The sequence below is a fragment of the Mustela nivalis genome (assembly GCF_964662115.1).
Source record: "Mustela nivalis genome assembly, chromosome: 11".
In the NCBI taxonomy this organism is placed as follows: Eukaryota; Metazoa; Chordata; class Mammalia; order Carnivora; family Mustelidae; genus Mustela; species Mustela nivalis.
In genome coordinates this window covers 97,943,886-97,970,882 of record NC_139030.1, presented here as the reverse complement: position 1 = coordinate 97,970,882, position 26,997 = coordinate 97,943,886, and the positions used below count along the sequence as shown (strand labels likewise).

At 37.3% G+C, this 26,997-nt stretch overlaps 1 protein-coding gene across 3 annotated transcripts in view; it reads left to right on the top strand.

The window, feature by feature from the left end:
* Window positions 1–26,997, top strand: part of PARD3B (par-3 family cell polarity regulator beta) — a 1,038,672-nt gene that overhangs the window by 518,911 nt on the left and 492,764 nt on the right. For 2 of the 3 annotated variants that reach the window (XM_082689121.1, XM_082689120.1), the window contains exon 5: window positions 26,418–26,506. The exons of the other annotated variant lie outside the window; for it this stretch is intronic. In XM_082689121.1, coding sequence (XP_082545247.1) covers window positions 26,418–26,506 — 89 coding nt within the window. The remainder of the gene's footprint in view (window positions 1–26,417; window positions 26,507–26,997) is intronic. 3 annotated transcript variants of the gene reach the window in all.

The following is a 26,997-nucleotide window of genomic DNA, read 5'->3' as shown; positions in this document are numbered from 1 at the left end:
TACTGTGTCTTTTGATTAGGGCATTTAGCCCATTTACAATCTGGCTAACAATTGAAAAATATGAATATATATTGCCTGTAAGGTGACTGTTACTGTATATTGTCTCTGTTCCTTTCTGGTCTACTTCTTTTAAGCTCTCTCTTTGCTTAGAGGAACCCTTTCAGTATTCCCTGTAGGGCTGGTATGGCATTTGCAAATTATTTTAATTTTTGTCCTGGAAGCTTTTTATCTCTCTTTCTATTTTGAGTGACAGCCTAGCTTGATATAGTATTCTTTTTTTTCTTAAAGATTTTATTTATTTATTTGACAGAGAGGAATCACAAGTAGACGGAGAGGCAGGCAGAGAGAGAGAGAGAGGGAAGCAGGCTCCCCGCTGAGCAGAGAGCCCGATGCGGGACTCGATCCCAGGACCCTGATATCATGACCTGAGGCGAAGGCAGCAGCTTAACCCACTGAGCCACCCAGGCGCCCCTTGATATAGTATTCTTGCCTGCATGTTTTTTTCATTACGTGCTCTGAATGTATCATGCAAGTCCTTTCTGGCCTGTCAATGTCTCTGTGGATAACTCTGCTGCCAATCTAATATTTCTACCATTGTATGTTACAGACCTCTTGTCCTGAGCTGGTTTCAGGATTTTCTCTTTGTCACTGGGGCTTGTACGTTTTACTATTAGATGATGGGGTGTGGACCTATTTTTATTGATTTCGAGTTGGGTTCTCTGTGCCTCCTGAATTTTGATGCTTGTTCCTTTTGCTATAGTAGGGAATTCACTCCAATATACCTTCTGCTCCCCTCTCTCTTTCTTATTCTTCTGGAATCCCAATTATTCTAATATTGTTTCATCTTATGGTATCATTTATCTCTTGAACTCTCCTCTTGTGGTCCAGTAGTTTTTTGTCTCTCTTTTGCTCAACTTTTTTATTCTCCATCATCTGATCTTCTATATCACTAATTGTCTCTTCTGCCTCATTTATCCTAGCAGTAAGAGCCTCCTTTTTTTTTTTTTTGGTACTTCATGAATAGCTTTTTTTTTTCTTTTTTTTTCCAACTTGGTTAGATCTTAGTTCTTTCATTTCTCCGGAAAGGGATTTTATTTCTTCAGGAAAAGTTTCTCTAATATCCGCCATGCCTTTTTTGAGCCCAGCTAGCATCTTGAGAATCATTGTTCTGAACTCTAGTTCTGACATATTACCAATGTCTGTATCAATCAGGTCCCTAGCCATCGGCACTGCCTCTTGTTCTTTTTTTGTGGTGTGTTTTTCTGCCTTGTCATTTTATCCAGATAATAATATATGAACAAGAGAATAAAATACTAAAAGGGTGGCAAAGACCCCAGAAAAATGTACTCTAACCAATTCAGAAAATATACAAAACTGGGGGGAGAAGAAAGGAGGGAGAAAGTAGTAAAAATAATAAATACACACACACACACATATATATATATATAATTATTTATTATGTATATATACATGTATTTATGTATATATAATTAATTATTTATTTATATGTTTATATATAGTATATATTTATATATATACACACATATTTATTATATGTGTGTAATATATTAGATGGTGAATTGAACAGAGCCACCCACTTGATTTTGGGTGTTTTTTGGTCTCTTAGAAGATACTACCTCCCAAAATTTAAAGAAAGAAAAACTTATATGTATACAAAAATAAGGGTAAACATGATGAAGGGATTGAATGACTGTAAAGATGAAAATTTAAAAAAAATTTTAAAAAGGAATTGATAAGTTGGTTGGAAAAAGAAAAAAAGAAGAGGAGGGAATGTACTCAGGCTGGAGATTAGAACGAAAACATGTGCTAGACTAGGGTTATTTTGATCTATTGGAAGAAATTGTATCCTAAAATTTTTTAGGAAAAAAAACCCCATGTGTATAAAAAGAATAAGGTTAAGTACAATGAAGGGATATAATATGACTATAACAATGAAGGTTTAAAACAATTTTCTTTTTAGAAAGTTATTGTTAAGATAAACTAGTTAAAAAAAATAACTTTAAAAGAGGAAAGAGGAAAAGTTGAAAAAATAAAATAAGAAAAAAATAAAATTAAAAAAATTTAACATTGCAAGACTGAAGGATCATTGGAAAAAGCCATGAATTCTAGGTATGCTTTCCCCTAGTCTGGAGTTCTGCCATTTTTCTTGATCAGTGAGCTTGGTCTTGGCTGGATGTTCTTGTTGATCTTCGGTGGGCAGGGTCTGTTGCAGTGATTTTCAAATGTCTTTGCATGAGGTGGAATTGCACCACCCTTGCCAGAGACTGGGCTAAGTAATCTTCTTGGATTCACTCTCAGAGCTTTTGTTCCCTGAACACTATCCATACCACTTTGGAGGATGGGAATGAAAATGGCAGACTCCCAATCTCTGGCCGAGAGGAGCTGAGAGCTCAGGGCCCCACTCCTCATTGTGCCCTCAGAGAAAAGGGGTCAGTCACTCCCATCTCCCTGGTGTCTGGTCACACTCCGAGCTCACCCAGCCTGTGATCAAACATTCTACCTCTGGCCCATGGCTCTGTTTGGAGTTTCCAAACCCAGCAGATTCCTGCCATGCTTTTCCTCCTGGAGGAGGAAGGGGAGTCTCCCTCTCTGATTTAATTATGTTTCATTTTTCCCTCTGTTCCCCTCTGATCCTCTGTCCTTTTTCTCAAATTCCTCATATGAGAGAGATTATATGACAATTGTCTTTCTCTGATTGACTTATTTCACTTAGCATGATACCCTCTAGTTCCATCGACATTGTTGCAAATGGCAAGCTTTCCTTTTTTGATAGTTACATAGTATTCCACTGTGTCATCTGTTGATGGACATCTTGGCTCTTTTCACAGTTTGGCTATTTTGGACATTGCTGTTATAAACATTGGGGTACACATGACCCTTCAGATCACTACATTTGTATCTTTAGGGTAAATACCATGCAGTGAAATTGCTGGGTCGTGGGATAGGTCTATTTTCAACTTTTTAGGGAACTTTCATACTGTTTTCCAGAGTGGCTACACCAGCTTGCATTCCCACCAACAGCCAACACAATATTCTTAATCCTTATGAAAAAAAATATGGAATTAGAATCATTTTTCTTAAATATTCCTTCATTCATCATTTTATTTGTATAATTATTTTTTATCTAAAAACTCTGTCCATTCTACTGTGGATAGCTCTTATGATTATTTCCACTTTGAGACTACCATTAATAATTCTGCTGTGAACATTCATGTCCTTTGGTGCATGGGCATGCACACTTCGTTGAGTCTGTACATTAGGAGCTAAAGACTATATGCATATTACCATTACCAGTTTTTACCATTACCAGTTTTTCAAATAGCTGTTCTAAATTACACAGGCACTTACAGTGGTACAAAAGTAATACTTCCGTAGCCTTACCAGTAGTGGATGTTATTTTGTTTCATTTTGTTTTCATTGTAGCCATTTTGATAGGTATGTAGTGGTAACAAATTAAGGTTGAATTTATTTTTCCTTGATGATTAGTGAGGCTGAGCACCTTTTTGTGTGTTTATTGTGTATATTTTTAAATCTTTCTCTGCGAAGTGCTTAGCTAGGTCTCTTGCTCATATTTCTTCTATTGAATATTCTCTTCCTCTCTCTCGTTGATTTGAGGGTATTCTTCCTATATTCTCTATAAAAACCCTTTAATTGAAAATGTGTTGTGGAAGTCTGCTTGAGGCTTCCTTTTATACTCTCTGTGTGGTATCTTTTGATGAACAGTTATTCTTAATGTACTTCAATTTATCAATATTTTCCTTTTTTGGAAGTCCTTTTGTGTCCCGTTTAATATGGTTCTCCCTATCCCAAAATCATGAATGTATTCTTCTTTGTTATTTTTTGAAAAGTTTTATTATTTTTGCTATTCATTTTAAAATCTATAGCCTACCTGAAATGTACTTTCCCCCTGTGGTGTAAGCTACAGGTCAATTTTCTTTTTCATGTATTTATACACAGGTGACCCAACATAATTTATTTTTTTAAAAAGGGAAAATAAAGATAATTTTACTTACTTCTTCCCAATTTCTATGCCTCTATTCCCTTTTCTTGCCTGACTGTGCTGACTATAATGTGAAATAAAAGTGGTAAAGACAGATATCCCTGCCATCTTCCCAGTCTTAGATGCAAAGCATTCAGTCCTTTACTGTTAAATATGATGTTACCACTAAGGTTCTTTTTTCCATAGGTTCCCTTTGTTAGACTGAAGAAGGTTTCTTCTATTTCTGATGTTCTGAGAGTTTTTAATCATTTAACTTTTTATATGTCAGTCTGTTTTGTTCTGTTAACATGGTGAATTATACTGGTGGATTTTTGAATGTTAAATCGAACTGGCATTCCCAGGATAACCTCATTTGATCAAGATATGTTAGCCTTTGTATATATTCCTGGATTTAATTTGCTAATGTTTTATTAAAGATTTTACATCGCTGTTCATGAGGGATATTGGTCTCTGGTTTCCTTTTTGGGGTAATGTCTTTATAAGATCTTGGTTTCCGAATAATGCTAGTCTCATAAAATGAGTTCAGAAGTGTTCCTTGCTTCTCTATCACTAAAAAGTGTTTTAGGACTTGCTGTTATTTCCCAGATGTTTGAGATGTGGTCATCTGGGCCATGACTTGTCTTTGTGAAAAGGTTTATAATTATAAATTCATTTTCACTATGTGACATAGAATTCCATCATTATAACTGAGTCAGTATTGATACTTTGTGTCATTCAAGAAATTTATCAGTGTCACCAAAGTAAACTGATATATTGTCATAAATGATACTGTCTTTTTTTTTTTTTTTTAACCATCTATGGGATCCATACTGGTGTTCCCTCTTTCATTCCTGACATTGGTAATTTGTGTCTTCTCACGGATTTTCTAGATCATTCTGGTGGGAGATTTGTTAATTTTACTTATCGTTTCAGTTGGTTTTTTATTTAGTTGATTTTTCTCTATTATATGTACATTTTTATTGGTTTCTGCTTGTATCTCTACTCTTTCTCTTCTTTGAAGTGGAAACTCAGAGAATTTGTTTTAGAAGAGATTATTATAAACAACTTCAGACCAGTAATTTGAAATCTTTGCTTTAATAGACAGTATATTACTAAAGCTTTTAAAAAATAAAGTCCATATTAGACATTCACTTATAAAAGAAATTGAACTGAAAGATAAAATATGCCCATATCCGGGGTGCCCCAGACTGTTTTATGGGAACAGATCCTCAAAGGACAATTAATCTCAGTAGTATAAAAATGATTCTAAAGAATAGGGGGAAAAACAAAAAAGAGGATGGGCACCTGGCTGGCTCAGTTGGTTGAGCATCTGCCTTCAGCTCAGGTCATGATCCCAGGGTCCTGGGATCAAGACCCACATCAGGCTCCCTGCTCAACAGGAAGTCTGCTTCTCCCTTTCCCTCTGCCTCTCCCCTGGCTCATTCTCTCTCTCAAATAAATATATATATATATATATATATATATATATATATATATATATATTTTTTTTTTTTTAAAGAAGAGAAAGTATTCTCCAACTTACATTGATGTTAGTATATTCTTAAGGCTAGAACTAGGTGAGAATGGTATGAAGAGGGCAAATTATAGGTTGATTTCACTTGCAAAAATCAACATCATGATAGGGTCAGGGCAAACTATGGTTTTAAAAACATCAACAGATTTGTTCCCATTAACCCCTTCTTTCATTTTTAATATTGTTTATTTGTGCCTTCTCTCTTTTGTTTCTCTTAGTCATTCTCGTTGGCTTTTCTGCTTGATTGATTGATTTTGAAGAAACAATTTTTGGCTTTGATGCTTTCAGCTGTGGCTATAATTCCATTCTTTAAAACTGTCTTTTTCTTTCCATTTGGTTTATTCTTTATTTTTCATCTCTTAAAAAAAAATACACTTAGAAGCATTTTTAGCATCTTTATTTACTGAAAATTTCAAGCATACTCAAAAATAGATTGGTATAATGAACCCTCATAAACATGTCAACTACTTTATATAATCAGCAATATATTGTCATTTTGTTTAAGCTATTCTTTTTAAAATTTTACTTTATACTGAGAAGCAACTTCCAAACATCGTACTATTTCTTATGTAAGTATGTCAGTGTGCCTCTTTAACAGAGAGGAACTATTAAATATAATCACCCTATCATCATGCCTAACAAAATTAATAAATTCCACTTAAAATTTTTTTTAATTTTTTCTGTGTTCCAAGATTCACTGCTTATGCACCACACCCAGTGCTCCAGGCAATCCATCCCCTCCTTAATACCTACCATCCTAGCCTCATTCAAAACTTTTCAAATATCTAAACAAAAAAATTTTAAAAAAAAGTTTTAGGAGCCCATTTGTTTGCAATAGGATCTAAACTGTGCCCACATGTTACATTCACTTATTGTGAATGTAGGATTCTTATTTTATAACTGTCCTTTTTACCTTTTTATTTCAAGTCCTTTGAATTTGGGGAGAAACTGAGTTACATTTTACCATACAGAGTCCTACATTCTGGAATTCTCAAGTTACGTCCATATGCTATCACTTGTTTCTTCGTTCTCTGAGTTTTATATAGATTTGATTGGATTCAGGATCAGTTTTTTGGGCAAGATTATTTTAGAGGTGATGCAGTGAACTCATTACCCATTTGCATCACATTGTGGGAAACATGATGTTTATGCTGGGAGGGTTCACGTGACAGCCCCCTCATCCCTCCTTTGTAAAAGCCTCCATTGCTTTTTATTTGATCATTTCCCCATTGATTGCACATTTTCTTTTTTAAATATAAAAATTGAAGTTTTAAAATATATTACAATTTTTAAAATTGTGTAATTATACCTGTGATTTGTTCTTTGATATGTGAGTTTTTTAGATACATGACTTTACTTTTTTTAAATTTTTTTATTATTCATTTATTTATTTGCCTAATGTGTATGTGTGGAGCTTTTGTTTAACTTTTTCTTATTGATTTTAATTTATTATTTGTACTGTGGTCAGATAATAAGGAGCATATTAATAATCTCTTTAGGATTTAATGAGGTTGTTTTATATCATAGTATACGTCACATCTTTTTTCTTTGTATGTAGCTTTTCTTGTGCTTCTTATGTCCTTGTTTGCTTATAAAATTGTCAGGTGCCAGTTGATGTCTATTTGAACTTTCCAGTTGTATTATTTAAATACCTTATACCCTTTATTCCACAATATCGTTTATTAGGGAAAATGTTTGAAAATCTCTCATGATGACGGTGGAGTTCTTAATCTCTCTTTGTAAAGGTATCTGTCTCTTATATTCAGAGGCTATGTTGTTAGGTACATAGGTTGGTAATTATTATATCTTCCTTTAAATTGTTCTTTTTGTCATTATGTCATTTGTGACCATTTAATTCCCTAATAATACCTTTTTAAAATTAGTCTATTTTGTATGTAACATAGTTCTACAAGTTCTTAGTTTTTGCTCAGCATCTAGTAATGTATCTTTCAGCTTTTTCATTTTAAACCTTTCAGGTTTGTCATGTTTTAGATATGTTTCTTATAAAAGAATACATTACAGTTGGATTTTTTTAAATCTAGAAATTCTGCTTTTAATTATTTTCCATAAAAAATGGAAACTCTTTAGCACATTTTTTTTAAAAAAGAATACCTTTATTCAAAGTATCTTAACCATAAATTGAGTATTTTTATATAAAATGTTGTCATTACAAATAATTATCCCATTATATATTATAAATTATCTTTTTTTTGCTTTAAAAAACAAGTGTCTACATTTATCATTTATTTCCTCCCCTGACATTTACATATTTCAAACAATAATCATTGGTGTTTTCACCTTCTTTGAACTTTTTGTCTTAATCTTCAAGTTAAGCATCACTTTTATTTATTTTAGGTATCGTCTGTCAAATCATTGACCCTAAAATTTCTAATGCTGTTTTGATATTTAGTATATAATTATATTGTACACTTAAATTATATTTGAAGGTATTAATTTTTTATATTCATCTTAGGAATAAAGTATAACAATTATATTTTTCCATTATTTTCTCATAGTTATAAACAACTGGGTTGATTTGATGCACTTTTTTATTAGACATTTCTTTCACATTACATAAGCCATTATATTCTAAAGTAGGCTTTAAAATATGGTCAGAATTGTTCATTGCAGAAAAGAACCTGGAGTGCTGAGAAACAATGAAAGGTCAAGTTTTAACACCTTGTACAACTTGTGGTGATGCTGTTGTTAACATGGAACGTATTGCTTTATTAGCTGTAGAAGTTTATTAGTGAGTGCAGATTACCATCACTCAGGATAGATTCTGGCCCTTTGAGTGAAGAGGAGCTGGTCTAATTAATGATGGCACTTCTAACCTCAATTAATTTGTTATTTTAGTGAAGACTTCAACAAGATGTACTGTTTTTTTCTCTCAGGTGACAGTAAATACTACAGAAATAATTCCGTTTACAAAATGAAATGCAACTCTTTGGAAAGCCTTATAGTGTGGACATATTTACACGACAGAAGCATTCTAAGTAGACTCTCTTGTGGCCTCTTTATTTTCCAGCAACAATCACATAGAATATGAGAGGCAGGAATAAACAAGTCACTTATGTGGGAGCAATTACAGAGGCCTCTCTTCATACTGCCTCAGAGACTAAGACATCTAGTTGCACTTAGTTCTGCATGGTTTGAGTTACCTCTGGATCAGTTCTGTTCCTGTTTAAAAAATTTTAGTTACTGTGGCCATGTTTTGGTTATTAAATATTTTGTCATATTTTCAAAGTAATGAATCCCCTACCACTTTATGTATTTCATTACATTGGAGGGACTCTATGGGGTACTTCTGAAGTAGAGTCTTCACTCAAAGTAGGTCTGCTGTAATTATAAAATAGAAGGGAGATCTAGGACCAGCCCACTGCTCCCCCAGCAGTGTAAACCGCACTGGATGAATAAGCCCATAAGTGGTCCGACTTGTCTACATTTCTAGCCTCTGCAAGGTCTAGTGGATGAATAAATTGTGTGATTCAAGGAATACAACAATTTAAAACCAGATGCTTGGGCCACTAAGCCATTTCTTCTGGCACATTGTGTAAAGCATGAAGTTGCAAATATAGCAGATAATTGAAATTTAGATTTTAGATATGGACATTCTAAGCAGACCTCCTTTGGCTTTTTTTGCTGAGAGTCTTAGAAATATATTTAATAGTTCATATTAATGCAGTCAAAATTAAGCCTGTGTGTGTGTGTGTTTTAAGTTCTTCTTCTACAAGAAGAGTATTAATGATAAAAACAAAGGAAAATTGTCTAAACTTAAAAGTGTGTCTGAACTGAAGATGGAAAATATTCTGTTTTTTTAAGGAAATAAAGTTTTGAGTTCTCTTTTTGGTGTCTTTTAAATTTCAGCTTAAAACACACACACACACACATTTCACACACACACGCACATGTACTTGTTCCTCCATTGATTAAAAGTGTCATTCTTCTTTGTCCGTCATATAATGTACTTTCCATAAATTAGCTGCTTCATTTCTTCTTTTTATGCTAATCAAATTATAGTGATCTTTCGGCTGAAGTGGGGCATGGGACTTGGCATTCTATAATCCTGGCAGCCCTGTAGCTAGCTTTTTTAAAAAGTCATCACCCATGGCAATTTGAGCCGTAAATTCTCTCCTTTTCTTCTTGCTGTCTTCAGTAACATGGACAAAAATGGTCATATTTTAGTAGGTTCTCTACACTTCACAAAACATCTTTTTAATGAGATTATTTGAGTAATGCAAGAGATAAAATTAATAATGTGTTGAAACGACATTGCCTTATCAAAAAGTAGGTGGAGAAAAGTAAAATTTTATCAGAAATGTTGGTGTGAAAAGGCACCAGCCTGGACTGAATGTCACCATTTCATTAGTGTTAATGTTAGATGTTTCAGATGACGAAGTAATATAGCAAATGGTAACATCAAAGACACAAACAAAACCTCTACTAGATTTAAAGTGATGCTGATCACAATAGCTGTTGAAGGTAGGAGCAGGCAGAATGGGTACGGTATCATTCCACGCGGAAAATCAGGTCTCGACTAGAAGCCATACCTAAGAAATTCTTAAAGCATGGCTTCAAATGCGACAGTGGAAGTACTGGGGACAGTAAGGTTCGACCAACTGTTCTAGTCCAGAGCAGTGATTTATTTTGAGAGATATTTTTATGTGGAAGTGTCCAGATGAATATGATTCTAAGAGACAATAAAATACATGGCATCAGGCTTTAAAGTTTAAAGAGTTTAAACTATAAACCAAACGACTACCAAGTTTTTGCATGGAGGCTCTAACTCTTGGACACATGCTAGTCTTTCCATCATTAGTTGATGTCATCATTAGTTCCCTCGCAGAACCTGAGGTTAATGATAGAAAACACACCCAGTGATACATTTGACAGCTGTACACAGTCAATTCTTAGAGAGGTAGAGATTACAACTTGACAGAGTTTGGACTTAAGTGAGGAAATGAATTCAGATAAGACAAGAAGTCTAGAAGCATGAACATGTTGAGAATTGACTTATTCAGTTGGACAGGAAAAGAATAAGTTGATTGGTATATTGCTTTGTAAAAGAATAGGGTGGATTGTGATAACTTGGATTTGGGAAATGACTGAATTGTTTTGAAAAAATAATGGGAAAAAGCCAACAGATTTCCCTCTGTGTCAAGTCATTTGGAACCTTAATCACAATAATATGAGAGAACTGTTGTGAGGGAGGAAAAATTTCATTTACCCTCAAAGATTCTTCTACCTGGACTAAGAATTAAACTGATAAGAGACAAAATAATGGGAGAAAATCTTACTTAATAGTGTGCATAGGGGGTTTCACACAGATATGGGAAATTCTAAAGACACTTGGGCAACAGAATGCTTATATGAGCTAAAGAGAGGAAGTAGAAGTCTGAGGGTACAAAAAAGAGAAAGACCATTTATTAGCAGGAAGGTGAAAAGAGATGTTTGGAAAACAAAGTTTACCCTACTATGTAGATAAGTTTCTTAGGTTAAGAGGAATCTCTATCAATAACTCTCTGGTACGAGCAGGAAATTGAAGAGTAGGAACAGAGCTTTTCCTGAGTCTGCTGGGTTTTGATTGCTTTTAACTCAAATAACGTTCATGCCAAAGAGACCCATCTTGGGGTGGCCTGTTCTTGGTCCCCCTATTTAAAAATTGGCCTTCAAGTTTCACCCTTTTGGGGGGGCCAAAAGTCTGACAACAGAATGGGACAGATTCACATTACATTAATATAGATGGTTACTGACTCATTTTTTTCCCTTTCTAAACTCCTTTCTATGACTCTCTGCTTTCTGGTCAACTTCTTTGTCCCTCTACTCTTGTAGATTCCCGTGGCTGAGACCAAAGAATCAAATTGATAAAAGACATAACAAAAGAATAAACAGTTTTAGTTACATAAAGCACATGCTTGCAAAAGAGTTCGAAAAATGTGGCTCGAGGAGGTAGCCAGATGGGTGAGGCTTATATTCCATTTAGGGCTAAACAAGGAGAAAGCATTGGGGGGTCCTGTACCTGGGAAGCATGCTTTGGGAAGGTGAGAAGAAGAAATGCGTGGTAAAGAAGTGTTGCCTTCTTATGCAGATAAGAATCAATTGAAGAGTTGTCTCCTGGAATAGCTGTCTTCTGCGTAGGAAAGCATCTTTTACAAATGGAAATTTCCTTTATAAAAGAGGAAATTTGTACTTTACTTTTAGGCATTAGGATGAGCTAAAGAGCTTTTCCCAGCATCTGCTTGTTCTCAATTGTCTTTAGCTCAAAATAGTCCTTTTGGCCTCAGTAGCATATTTTGGAGTGGCATATTCTGATACTCTTTCACATCAATAATATAGATTTATACAACTAACGGCTGACTTCATACTGCAAAGTATATAGAGTGCTGCAAAACAGATGCCCTCTCTTCTCTACAAGCCCCAAATCTTTGTACCCAGCCATGAAACCATGTGCTATCTTGATGAGTACATCTTACCGTCAGACCGGGGAGAACAAGAAAATACGCACAAATTGCTTGCCCTGATTCTTTTCACTGTCCATGGCACTTCAGCCTACCACTCTGTACCAGCCAGCAAATCATTGTCTGTTTCTCTTTCTGCTAAGGGGCTTCATTTATTGGAGCAGAGGGTAAGATTGAGTATGCTATTTTGTTCCTGGTCTTTTTACCAGCGAAAATCCTAGCCATTACCCTCTCTGTATGCAGGTATTTCCATCTTGAAGACTGAATAAAAATTAAGATTTTCCTTATTGTCATATTTGATCATCCCTTAGAAAAAGGTCACCCACAGAAAGTTAACCAATATATTTGATTATATAGACCTATTATTTTTGTTTCCTGTTGCCATTCCCTTCTGAAGAGCTCTCAAATGCTGTAATTTTAATCTGCTGTGATTGCCTCACTAGTGAAGAGGTCATTTGCTGTATTTTGTAGAGGCGCATCACCTGAGTGCCCTCAGCGACCGTAGAAGTATTTCCCTTGTAATAAGGAGAGAAGAGAGGGGTTTCCATCACCACTCAGTTGAAAAACTCTCATCTGTCAGGAAGCATGCACTTTTCTGTGCGACCCTGGGAGTTCATTAAAAGTGTGAGATTGCGTCACTGATTAGCCATGGCTCAGGGCCTGGGTGATGATGTTGTGGCAGCAACCTTAACAGAAATTGAATAAAAAGAAAATCTCTATTTTGTTCAGGCCAAGGGAGGCTTTGATTAGAAAGCTTTCTCCTTTTTCACTTGGGACTCTGTTTTGTGGTGTCATTGAGGAAGTGGTCTGGTATAGATTTGAAAAAGGACCACTTCATTTTTTTTTTTTTTTTACCCTTCTATTATACTGCTTATTTATTAAAAATATAGTTCAGGAAATATTCAAATATTTGTAAGTATTAATAAACCAACATTATGCTGAGGGATTAGAAAGATACAGTTTCCTTTCAGTATGTTATTTCTATACGCAGTTATGAAAAGGTGAGCTGCCCCACCGTTCTGTGGGAGGGAGGGTAGAGGTACGGCCTAGTTCACAGGCACCAGGATGGATGAGCTGGTTTGTTCATTGATTTATTTGTTCTATAAAGATGAGTGTCCACTGTATACTGATAAAACTCAAGCAGGGACCCTAATGTAGACTGGCGTGGCTTGCTTTCTTCCAACTTTGTCAATTTGAAACCATGTGAGCTTTTGTAAGAATTTCATATGACATTGATCAGATATCCTTTACTGTGTGTAGTTACTGTGTCCCTGAAGCCTAAGGAAAGTGGAGGTGGTAGAGGGGCACCTGGGTGGTTCATTTGTTAAGCGTCTGCCTTCAGTTCAGGTCATGATCCCAGGGTCCTGGGATTGAACCCTGCATTTGGCTCTGGGCTCGGCAGGAGGCCTCCTCCGTCTCCCACTCTCCCTGCTTGTGTTCCCTCTCTTGATAGCTCTCTCTCTCTGTCAAATAAATAAAATCTTAAAAAAAAAAAAAAAAGAATAAAAGTGGAAGTGGTAGAAAAATTGATACCCATGCCATGTGCTATGTGGAAGGTTGGTCTTGTGATTCTGGGAAGTTCTTCATGAGGGCTGGTTTGTAGCTCTTATGTAAGAAGAATCAGAAGTTCTAAACCATCTGCCAGTTTCATCCTCTACCAGTTTTTATTGCTTACGTTTTCTTGTCCCATGGAATTGCCCCATTAGCTATGCTCATTTGGTAGATCTGGATGGGAGTCAAAGGTTAACCCAGGCATGCCATTTGGATCAAATCGTCACTATCTAATAGAAGCAGTTCTAAAAATGTGAATTAAGAAATCTGTGGAGTATGGTGCACCTGGGTGGCTCAGTGGGTTAAAGCATCTTCCCTCAGCTCAGGTCATGATCCGAGGGTCCTGGGATCGAGCAGGGAGCCTGCTTCCTCCTCTCTCTCTGCCTGCCTCTCTGCCTACTTGTGCTTTCTGTCTGTCAAATAAATAAATAAAATCTTTAAAAGAAAAAAAAGAAATATGTAGCACCTTTGCCACATATTCTAGTAATTGTTTGGAGGCAGTGGTTGGAAGAGATTTAAGAATCAGAGGCCAGATTCTGTCAATCTCAGAATAGCCACAAATGGACCAGTAGTCAAGAACATCACACCTCTAGTACTTACAGATTTAACATTTGAAATTTCATATACACTGCATGTAAGCCAAAGGTCAAGAACATGTAATAATTTGTAATTTTGCAATGGCACAATGTGAGTCAATCACACTGAGAAGTTCTTGGGCAGGAATCACTTAGCTTGTCAAGGAGGCTTCAGAAAAAGATTGCAACATCTGCTGACAGGTGTTGAAGGGATGTTTGTCTGTACCGTGCCTCTCCCCTCCCTGGAGGTTCTCAGGGGAGTTAGATGGGCAGTGTGATCAGTGGGGTACCCTCCCAAATCCACTCAGGCCTTTTATCTGTAGCATCCACCGCCTGTCCTATTCAGAAACTGTCCTGTGTAGCAATCACTATCTAAGGAATCTCTGGAAACATTTAATATCCCTGTAAGACAAATCTCATGATTCTGTCCAACGTATGGACGTAGATTAGCAGGTGGATGTCCCATCTGAACCTTGAGATCATTGTCAAGATTGAGGAGTTTTGAAAGCCCTGAAAATTTTATGCACAATTCTGTGTGTATATGCATATATATGTGTATATATATATATATATATATATACATATATATATATATCTGTATTGGGAGATGAATCATTACTCTTAGTTTTACAGATGAGACTGTGATAAAAAAAATAACACAACAACTCAAAATACTGCTTCAGAGGAAGAATAATTAATTTCTGTTAGTCGATTTGCTTATACAGCTGTTACATGCAGGAAGGGTCAAGGTTGGGGAAGGAATAGCACTACAGTTGGGATCTGACTGGTTCTCAGCTGAGTTGAATTTTGGAGTTCATACACAGATGAATATTAGTGAGACCAGCTGCTACTCCCTTCTCTCTGACCTCTCTGCTCCTTTCTCCCCAAAAGGAGTTCATTAAGGTGAGGAGTATATCTGTTTTTATTCCCACTACTTAGCATAGTGCCTGGCACAATGGAGACCCACAATAACCGTGTGTGAGCTAAATGAATCCTGTTTGGCTCATGGGTTTGCTAGCCCTGGCTAACATATCATTTAGTATGTTTTGATTCACAAGAATATCTCCTTGGTGGGTAATAAGGACTTAGGTGGGCCCCTCCCTTGGCATCCTGTATTTGATTTTGCTTTTGGTTCTAGTTTCCAAAACAGAAGCAGGAAGTTACTGAGTGAAGTGACAGTGTAAGGACCCTGCAGAAGTGAAAATCAACCGGGATGGGAACAAGAGATGAGGCATGGGGGGAGTAGATACATAAATTAGTTAAAATAATGGGACTGGAGGAAATGGTAGAGGACTAACGGGAAGATGGATTGGTGAAGGCAATGAGAAGGCATTAGCAAGGAAGGATGCCGCAGGTTATAAACGAGGAAACAAAATCTCAGTGTAGAAGCAGCTCTAGGTTGGAGGTTGGGAGCATGAAGATAAGGGACATGTCCTACTTCAGAGGGCTGCTGAGTAAGTGGTTCCACTGGAGAATGTCCGTTTTCATTTAAATCTAGGTAGTAGAGAGGATAGTTGAAGAAATTCTTGAGCTTGTGAAAGAGTTTCAGGGCATTCTCACACATAATGGAGGAGGAGGTCGATATGGAGGTATTTAAGAAGGGATGTACCGTTGAAGGATAAGGAGGTGCCCAAGGAGGGAGGAACAATGGAAAAAAGGCCATTGAACCAAGAGTTTTTTTGTCACCTTGACCTGTGTTTGGACCTAAAGAAGTGAGAGAGCTGGAAGAGAAAGGCATAGTGAATAAAAATTACAGAGAGCTTTGCTGCAGTAGTGGGGCCTTGCTCATGGTCCTGCCTCAGGTGCAAGGTCACCGTCTTTCCCATGATCAATACTCTCCTGTCTAGAGGTTTCAGCATGATGGGGTTTCTCTCCCAGCTGGCAAGAGCCTGAGATACTCAAGCTTCCAGTGACCATGGAATTTAGATGGCTTTAAATATTGGTTTAGAAATATTTTATAAATAATGGAAGTCATTTTACATTGCATTATGATAAATAAAATATAAAGGCATATATAAAGGATTGTAACCAGCCAGGATCTGTACCGAGCCAGGTACAGATTGGTGCATTCTTTTACTTCAATTATTTTAATCCATAAATAAAGATTAGCTTTCAATTCTGCTTTAAATTCTCTTGCCAGAGATGCCTCTGGCAACAGTTTCAGCTAGTTTGCAGCTTTGAATGTAAAGACAGTGTCACAGTCATCTTTGAATCCCCCCATAGAGTCTCGTGTAATACTCTGCACCTTGTAGAGCATTCACCAATGTTGAGATACAAACATATTATTTTTTTATCGAATGTTACCTAAGAGACTTTACAGTAAAGGATTTCTAGGGAAAGGATTTCTTTATCCAGTAAACACCTCTAAAGTGAAATATTTATCGTATTTCAGACCTGTGCTAGGTGACAGGTATATAAAACTAGAAAAGACACATTCCCCAAGCAAGGGAGACAGACCTATGAAGGAATCCTTGCCTGCCCTGAAATGTACATGAACTTTAGTACGGAGCTAACATGGCCTGAGAGAGAGCTATGTAGAGAGCTCAAGGAGGAAGTGCCCATTCTGTTAAAGGATGTTGAAAGTGGGATAGATGTTTGCCGGAAAAGCAGTGGTGGTCTATGCAGCTGGTGTGTCTAGACATTTGTTGAGTATCTACTCTATGCCAAGCATTGTTCCAGTCTTTGGGGATATATGAGTGAAGAAGACCACAGCCCACTTGGAGCCTACATTTTAGCTATTGATATCTAGACCAATGAGATCTTCTTAATGGGGCAGAACTTCCCCCCACACCTCAGGTACTGTACAGTTTTAAGTAGAGAACATTTGTATCTGAGCAGAAATGCATGGTGACTTTCTTATATGATCTCGTCTCGTTAGTTATGGCTACTTTTGCTGAATCTCCCCAACTCTCTATTGTATCTCTTTATCTAGAGAAAAAACAAAACAAAAGCATACTTTTTTGCTGACTGTGACTCTTGACTACAGCTATTCTCTGGGGTTCAGACCTGTGCACTTTCCTTAAAGCTGTTTCCACATGCTGTTAACACCCAAGCCGGCACAGCTGGCTCTGCCTTCCCCTGCCGCTTTCCTCGTGCGGTGCTATTCCTTCTCCTGCTGTTCCTCATTCTTCACATATGTCATGGCCAAGATTGCTTCAAATGCACCTTACGTTGTCAGAGAAGATCCTTCCCCAATGTTTATTTTCAATTGGTCTTTATAATATAAGCTAGTGAGATCACTTTTTCGAAACTAGAGGCTTCCAATAAAGGTGTCATGGAGTGAAATGCAAGAATGACAAAGTGAATGGCAAAATGATTGTGTGGAAAGATAGATGGAGGTCATGGGAGAGAGGCAGGTGCGCATGGCGGGGTGAGGGGAGTTGGGGCCTGGATGAGAGGAGAGTAAAATGCTTATGGGGTGAGGACAATGGAAGGACATTTTTTTTGTAAGTCCTTGAATGTGCCTTATTCATGAATGAAGATGGGTTGTAAGCTTGGTGCTCTCATCTGATCATTATAAAGGATTTTCAACATAGATTTTTTACTTCCTTTATTTTAAAATCTTTTTGAAAGGTTCTACTAAACCAAACATACACGTAATGCCCTGTGCTTTCCCCCTCCCCTTGCTAAAACACATCTTTATGGACTTTGTCTGTGGATTCAAAGTTTTCCACATCCCATTTTCACAGTGAAGGTTTTCATAGTGAAGACCAGGAGGAAAGTGTGCCTGTGGCAGCAAGAGTGAGGTGCTTGTGCAAATGAGAAGTGTGCCTTTAATAATGTGCCCTTTTATCTTTATACTCTCTCGCAGCCAAACCTGAAAGTCCTACAGCTTTGCTTAAATGCCTGTGGTACATTTACCTGAGTCAAACTTGATTGAAATGTATTTCAATGGTGGCTCAGTGGGTTAAAGCCTCTGCCTTCGGTTCAGGTCATGATCCCAGGGTTCTGGGATCAAGCCCCGCATCAGGCTCTCTGCTCAGCAGGGAGCCTGCTTCTTCTCCTCTCTCTCTCTGCCTGCCTCTCTGCCTACTTGCGATCTGCCAAATAAATAAATAAATAAATAAATCCGAAAGAAAGAAAGAAAGAAAGAAAGAAAGAAAGAAAGAAAGAAAGAAAGAAAGAAATTTCAGCCAGCAAAGTGAAAACGATTAAGCTAGAAATTTTTTGTAATTGCTGACCAGCTTTGGGTGATGGTTTGTGGACACATGTGAGGCCCCAGTGCCATCAAACTGTCCCTTTCCACAGTCCGGTACTCTAATTATTTGGGAAGATGGTACAGTTTAAGTAGATTAAACGGAAGAGCAGCAGATGTTTACAATACCTTTGAGCCTATGTTTTATGGTGGGAGCGTGATCTCAAGCAGACCCTTACCAGAGAGTGTGCTATATTGTTCAATAGTCACCCTTTCAGGAATAGACAATGTCACCTTGGGCCTCAGCCTTAAGCTCCAGTGGTTTTGAAGTGGTTGGTAATATAGAAAAGTAGGGAAAATCAGCTACAACTGGGTGGGGGCAAGAATCTATAAGTCAAAGTGGTCATTATAAGTATGTCAGTGTTGGCAAAAAAAATACATGTGTTTCCTACTTTTCATTTCAGCACTTTCTGAAATGTGTTGAGTGTGAGTAAGAAAAAGTGGACATTAAAATAAGGGTTGCAGAATCCCCTTGTTGAACTTCTGAACTCCCACATTTCTATGAATTTTAAAGCGGTCTTTCACTGATGTGTTTGTTTGGGAAGCAGCAACCCATTGGTGTTGGGCTTCTGTGGAAAGATTGGAACAGGTGACACGCTGTTCCTCATATCAATGGTGCTTTTCCTTTGATACCTCCGTGAGATTGGTCAGTGTATCTATTCTCAGATCTCACAAACAAAACAGAATCTATTCCCCCGCCCCCATGCTCTTTAAACTCCTATGGGGTTTTAACTCTGTGGTATCAGGCTTAGTCGAGACCACTTTAAAATTCATACTAGAGGGGTGCTTGGGTGGCTCAGGGTGTTAAAACTTCTGCTTTCATCTCAGGTCATGATTCCAGGGTCCTGGGATCAAGCCCCGCATCGGGCTCTCTGCTCAGCGGGGAGCCTTCCTCTCTGCCTACTTGTGATCTCTGTCAAATAAATAAATAAAATCTTTTTTAAAAAAGTTCCTACTAGAAACACATAAGCAAAACACACACACACACAGACACACACACACACAAACACACACACACACACCCAGCAGGTAAAATGTGTAAAGGGTCTACATTTAAAAATATATATATATTAAAAAAAGTTTTCATTGTCTTCTCAAACCTAACTCAGAATACTGGGAAATCACACCCGTGAATTCTAACTGTGCTAATTAACAATAAGAAGGAAAGGAAATATCCAAAAAAGATCATAGAAAATAACAAGATAATGAGGTATAGATGGAGGATTAGGTTTTAAGTGTGCTCTACCTCATGCCCTAGATCTGTTCCTCAAAAGTTATTTAGAGTCCATATGTGAAGAAAGTATAAAATTATATCTTTCTGTGAGAATTTGCTTCTCAGGAGTAGCCTTCCAAGAAAACATTTGTTCAAATGAATAATCACCTCTTAATTGATCTCTTGGAGAATTTTTCTAAGTATGTTTCTTCCGTGGTGGCTTTCCTGCCTTACTCTGTAGTGTACCTTCACTGAGTCCTGGGACATTTTAGATCTGAAATGGAAATAGGAATCTTCCCATCTCCACGTTACAGATAATGAAAGTGAGAGCCAGGAAATTAGGCGTCCAGTCACTAGGCAAAGCAATGGGAGAACTTCTATTGGAAACGTTCTCCTTTGTCTTAGACTGGAGCTTAATTTTACTACAGTACCTTAGTTTCCCCCCCTTTAAAATCTATCTTTATTAAATCTATTAAAATCATGCAATATGTCTTGGACACGGACCAGATGAAGAAAAGATATAGCCAACTCTATGTTGTCGGTAGGGGTTTACCTGAGCAGAACATCATTCATAACTGTGCTGTCTCTGGGGGACAGTCCACTGGAAGATTGCTGACTTTTAGTGTATTTTATAAAGTCCAGAATTATTTCAATCCTGTCCAGATTTACCCCATGTTTATTCCAGTAACTTACTCTTGGCTTGGCAGTAGGTGTATGTGTGCACAAACACCTCATAGCCAAGATTTGGGGACTAATTACTTATGATCTAATTAATTGTGTTCTGCCAAAGTAACTTTTTGTTTAAAAAGTGGAATTATTGGGGCGCCTGGGTGGCTCAGTGGGTTAAGCCTCTGCCTTCAGCTCAGGTCATGATCCCAGGGTCCTGGTATCGAGCCCCGCATCGGGCTTTCTGCTCTGTGGGGAGCCTGCTTCCTCCTCTCTCTGCCTCTCTGCCCTACTTGTGATCTCTGTCTGTCAAATAAATAAATAAAATCTTTTAAAAAAATGGAATTATTAGAGCTCAGTCTTCAGAATAATGAAACATTTGATAGAATTTCATAGAAATCATTTCTTTTAATGTTTCATGATAGGATGTTATTTCTTTATTCTATTTGCATTAAATCTGTAACTAAGAGATATTTCAATGTAAATATAGTTAACAATTGTGTAGGCAGACCTAAATCTCAAGAGACATAGGTCCTACATAATTTTAGTTCTGTCTTTGACCCTTCATTTCACCTTGGACATGACATTAATCATTTTGTTTTGGATATGTCCATGCATAAAATTAAAATAAGAATGCCAAAAAATTATCTAGGATTGTCATGTTATATATGAAATATTTTGAGATCTTTGAAAGAAAAAAATATACTCAAGACATTATTAGAGTTTTTGTTAACTCTAAAACTCTACAACTCTGTTTCATTGAATGAAAACAGGATCGATAAAATGAATGACAAGGTCAGCATTCATTAAGTCAGTAACTATGACCATGGTACTCAGAAGAGAGCACAGAACCGAAAATCAGGAATCCTGGATTCTGGATTTGTTGCTGTCACAATAAGTAAAAATGGCCAGTCACCTCATCGTTCTGGGTCTCAGTTTTCTTAGCTATAAAATGAATGGACTGGATCATCAGTGCCATTCTTTCCAGTGCTTAATTAATATTGTTAAGAGTTTCTGAAGATATTCAGTAGTTTCTGTAGGTCACTGTTTCTCAAAGTGTGGTTCCTTTACTAGAAACAGCAGGAACTTGTTAAAAACGCAAATTCACAGGGCTTACCCTAGATCTCCTGCGTCAGAACCTCAGCCCCAACAATCTGTTTTCACAAGGCTCCGGGTGATTCTGATGTAGGCTAAAATTTGAGGATCGCTCTTAAAATTGTCCTTATTCTTAAGAAACTTGAAATTTAGCACTTTTCAATCTCCAATTTTCTTGCCTATTTCTAGACATGTGGATATATAGTCTAATATAAATATAAAAATATGGAAAAATATACAAAAGGAATTAAGGGCATGTTAAATTGATAAAACTGAAATTTTTTAAAAGACTTTGTTGACTTATTAATTACAGAGAGAGAGGGCAAGAGAGGGAACACAAGCAGGGAGAGCGGGAGAGGGAGAAGCCGACGTCCCTCTCAGCAGGTCTCTATCCCAGGGCCCTGGGATCCTGACCTGAACTGAAGACAGGTGTTTAACAAATGAGCCACCCAGGTGCCCCTAGAACTGAAACCTTTTGAGGTGGTGTCTATGCAGCTACGACTTCCCATGGTAAGGTGTTGCCCAAGGCACGGAGAATGTCTGTTAGGTCAAGCTTGAATAACAGTGCTTGACTACCAAAATGCATGATCATTTCATCTGTGTGCTTATCAAATACAACTTGTTTTTACTTAGCACAGATATTCTTGTTCTAAAATGTAAAAACAAAGATTCTGAAATTATGCCCAGAATTTTAATTTTAAAATTTACATTATGTTTATGTATGAGCATTAGGCACGTAACCTGACGCTCAAGTCTTCTCTGTATAATTTTTCTATTACTCTCACTCTAAAACTCGTGTGCAATTTCAAAAGAAACTTGCAGTTGGCTTTTTAAAATGCAAATATTGTTATAATATGCACCTGAGCTCTGAAACGTCACTCAATTGCCATTAAAATTTGGTGGGCAAGTTGTTTCAAATGTGGCTAAAGAGCGCTGAGGGGGAAAACGTCTAAGCCATCTATTTTCACCTATATGTCAAAGACATCTGTTGATAACGGGACAGCTATTTTAGTTCTCATCTGAGAGATGAAAAACAGTGTGGTAAAACTGTTTTTAGTATTGTTTGAGAGCTGCGGTCGGCCCGGGAAAAGCAGTGAGAATTCACGTAGCATTTTCTTTCAAGAAGAAAAATTTTATTGGGGCGCTTGGGTGGCTTAGTGGGTTAGGGCCTCTGCCTTCGGCTCAGGTCATGATCCCAGGGTCCTGGGATCGAGCCCCATATCGGGCTCTCTGCTCAGCGGGGAGCCTGCTTCCTCCTCTCTCTCTGCCTGCCTCTCAGCCTACTTGTGATCTCTTTCCATCAAATGAATAAATAAAAAAATTTAAAAAAAAAAAAGAAAAGTTTTATCAAGAGCATTAAATTTCTTTGGAGACGTAGAACTTAATGAGGCTGCATGACATACATGCTTTCCTCACGAACTGGAACATGGAATGATAGCCTGGTGCCAACACCAGGATCCCTCCGGGGAACAGTGCCCTGCCGGGTGCTGGGCCCCTTCCCTCCAGCTTGTGAGCCCTTGAAGTTGTTAGCACTGGTGCTAACTAAATGTAAACACCTTTACTTTCCAGCTGCTGCTAATTGGTTTGGGAATATTTATGTAAGTGTTGATTTTAAGGCTAAAAATAGTGCAGTGATGTTTAAATCCAACTCATTCTGGCTGTCAGAAACGCTCCCATGATCCTGAAAGTGTTGCTAAAAATGTTCACTTTTTAAAAATTGTAGTAATTAAGCTTGTCTGTTGTGAGAGCCACATATGATATGTTCCCTTCTCTGATAAAAGAAAGGACAAGATGCTTCAAGGCCTCGGATGCGTTGGTCAGACCCCGCCTCCCGCTGAACTTTACCAGAGAGGAAAAAATTGTAAATGTGGGCAAACGGAGGAGACAAAGAAAATTTTGAAGTTGCTCTAGATCCTCCTATTCTAGACAGGGGATTGCATCTATTTTAACTTAATAGGAATTATAATAGTTTTATTAATACAATTAAGTGTAGAGCTTCCCAAACTTGACTTTTTAAGAGGCAAGTTGGGGGCCTTAAAATCATATCATTAATATTTCTCAAGTCTGAAGTTGAAGAAATATCATGTCTGTTCCATACCATTTGTTTATACCTCTTGTTCTTCATCATCAGATTATTTTTGCCCCTTTACTTCCCAACTAAAAAGTCAGATTTCACAGATTGTTCTCAAAGTTACTTAAATAAGCGATGGGAGAGGGAATTCATTTTTAGATACATGTGATTTCGTGACTCTTCACCATGTAATTTAGAGAAGGAAAAGCCTAAGCACCCCTAAATTATTACTTGTCAGGTATTTTGTAATTTTCAGAAAAAGTGAATTTATGGACCCCGTCAAGAAAGAAGTTGCTGTTGTCTCTAAGTCTGAAAGCCCTGCACTGCTCCCGTGTTGTTCAAGTCCATTTGGCTTTGGCTTCGTGTCCTTGCCCAAAGCCCTGAGCATCTGTCTGCCTGCCCCATCTCTAGAGAATAGCAAAGAATTCTGTTATTGCAAAAATAGGAATGATTTTGGCAAGTGACACGCACTGCCCATTAGTTGAGATGGTAAACTCTAGTTTATCACAGCCCTTTGTGATAGCTGTGGTGAAGCAAAGACTTTTCAATGCTCCTTTTAAAATAGTGGAACTCTTGTCTTAGAGAAGTCTGTGAATGTGTGTGTGTGTTCCCTCTTACGTCTGTGGTTATTGACATGATTGCTTATAAAGCTGTAGTCAGTTCAGAATTACCCTTAAGCAGAGTATCATGTTGCAATTGGCCCAATATTGCTTTCAAATTCTAATTGACATTTCCATATACTTAGAGCATTAAGTATGTTGTTGACATAAATAGAACCTTTACTTACCGTCTAACTGGAACTAGAAAAAAAGTTATTTTAACCTTGTAGAATGTTGATTTGAACCAGAAAGTGTGCTCTTTTCTTATCTTCGTAAGCGATCAACAAGAAAATTCCACTTGGAGTAGGAAGCAAAGAGGCAAAAATAGTTAACATTTTATAACATTATCCCAGTTTTTTCTTTGACATTCTGAGAATGTATATCCATGAAGAATTACAGAACCAGTAAGAGGATTTATTTCAACCGATAGCCACTGTTAACTGTTCATGGATGTAAAACCTTTATATTGTTAGCATGCTAATACTCTCTAAATTGATGTCCGATTCAGTGTGATTCTTACCAAAATCCAGCTGGCTTTTTTTTTTCCTTGCAGAACTTGATGTTCTGATTCTAAAAATTGTATGAAAATGCAAGGGACTCAGAAGGGCGGAAACAAACTTGGAAAAGAACAGATGTGGGGAATTCTCACTTCTGGTTTCAAAACTCAGTAGAAAACCAAGTATTCAAGACTGTAGTACTGGCCTAAGGATATATATGTAGATCAATGGAATACAGTTGAGAGTCCAGAGATGAGAGACATGACTGGGGCTTTAAGACCCATGATTTTTTTTTTTTTTTCTCGCTGACCTCTTGAGATATTGACACCTCATGAGAGATTCTACCCCAGAACTGCCCATCTAACCCATTTCTAAATATTTGGCTCACAGAAGCTCTGAGAGACAGTAGGGTTTTTTAATCCATTTAATTTGGGGGTAATTTATTACACGGGATGAGGAAACTAATACAATGTCATTCTGCTCATGCATTCATTAATATCCCCTAAATGAGCCCCACATGTTGGGTACTTGAGAGAGTACTAGACATGCCATGACCCTTCATGGAACTCCCTCTCATGGTAAGAGAGTCGGGGAAGAAGGTGCAAATGTTCTGACATGTGCAGTAGTCACGAGTTCAAGCATTTTGTTAAATTATCTACCTAAGTATGTTTGTAAGCTGCCCAGCACAGTGTTTTCTCTGGAAGCATAGATCATAATAGTAGGTATGTTTGAAAGTTTTCAAAGATTTGGTGCCTTAAACTAAAACGTATTTTTTGAATTTCTAGATTTTCTTCACTTTCTTTATCCCACTGAAAGGGTGAAAATAAAATTTTTAAAGAAGAAATCTAGTGTAGAACAAGTCCCTCACAAAACCCAGAACCCCTATGCGAAATGTTGCTACTCTGTCTAAAAGTGAAATACGTCTTTTTAATCATTTCACACTGATAAACTTGAATTGTGGCTCCCTGCCTTGTTTTCTTCAGGATATTAGCCTAGTTCCTTTACACCCAACTTTTTAACTGATATATTGTCTTTTTTGTTGTTGTTGCAAGGATGCTTCCGGATCCATGAATGCCCTGTTTACAGGTGTGGTGGTTGACAATGGGTCCTTTTCCGTGTGGTTTGTTGGCTCAGGGAAACCTGAGTCCATGAGTAACACGGTTTATGACTTTGCTTCTCAGGAATGATATATCTTCAGAATCCCTTTATTCAAGTGCAGTTCCAAAGCTTAACAGAAATCTAACGCCTTACAAGTGAGATTCAAAATCAAGCTCGCTTTTTAGAATCCATTCCACGTAACATCCAACTCAACGTGGCCACTGTCCTGGAGCGCTTGCCTCCTCCGGCCCTCTTAGCTCTCTGTAGTGGAAGAGTGTTTACCATTTTAGGAATTAAATGGTTAATTTCAGTTTCCTTTTGCTGAAGATCATTCTCAGAATGAGAGTCTTGTGACAGAGTAAGAACTCCAGATTTCTTTTCCCGCCACAGTCCTATTACATTTCCGACAGAAGTGACCTTGCCAGGCAACTTTTTTTTCATGAATTTTTTTCTTTATATTTTTAGTGTCACCAGGGGGTACAGGCAAGTACAGTACATTAAAGCTAATACATCACCACCTGTCAGTGGCACCTTCCCTTTGGTACCCACTCTCCTTGCTGATTTAAAACACTCCATCCCAAAAGCTTATGGTTGAGTAGCAGGAAGCTAAATGATGTATTCCAAAGCTCTTAACATATTGCCTTGTGTAAATGGCCCATTTGAGTATTTCAGAAACCAAACAGGAGAGAAGAGAACATTGAAAGCACTGAAAAGATTAACACCTGTTTCCAGTCTTCAAAAAAATTGGAGCATGCTATATATATTGAGAGTAAAACCACTTGCTGTCTCATGTTGAAACATTTTATTCAAATTTTCAGTTCAACATGTGTAGCATCCACATGCTTATGGGTTTGTTTGACTACAGGATTCCACACAGAACTTAGAAGATGGAGAAGTTATGAATGGTGTACAGACCGAACCACTGACATCGCTGAAAACCAAGGATGCACTGAGGTATTCTCTTTATGTGAATAAGACTATTTTAGTTATTACAGGATAATGTTTCTCTAACAGTTTGTAGTTTTTATTTTATAGAGAAGGTCAGGATAGGTAGTAGAGTGGAGTGAAACCTGTTCCAATTCTAAAATTAATTAGTCACTCTTTTATTTTCTTTTTTGATGGAAGAACTTCCTGACAAACATATATAAATGAGCCTCCAAGTCTTTCAACTCTTCAGCAACCTGGATTCCTTAATTGCTTTTTTCCTCTTTGAACAACAGTTTAAAGTGAATTTTCAGAGTTCGTTGTGGTTGAGTGCTCTACTTTGACATTAGCTCTTTGAATATTGTTCTGTATTCTGTTTTAACCATCTTGCAATATTTTACTCAATGTATATAAAATGAATCCAGTCAATCACCTAGGATTTTTCATGGTTTTAATGTAAGTAACTCATTATATGAAGTCATTTGCTCTCATTTTCTCCAGTACTTACTTTGTTCTGCACT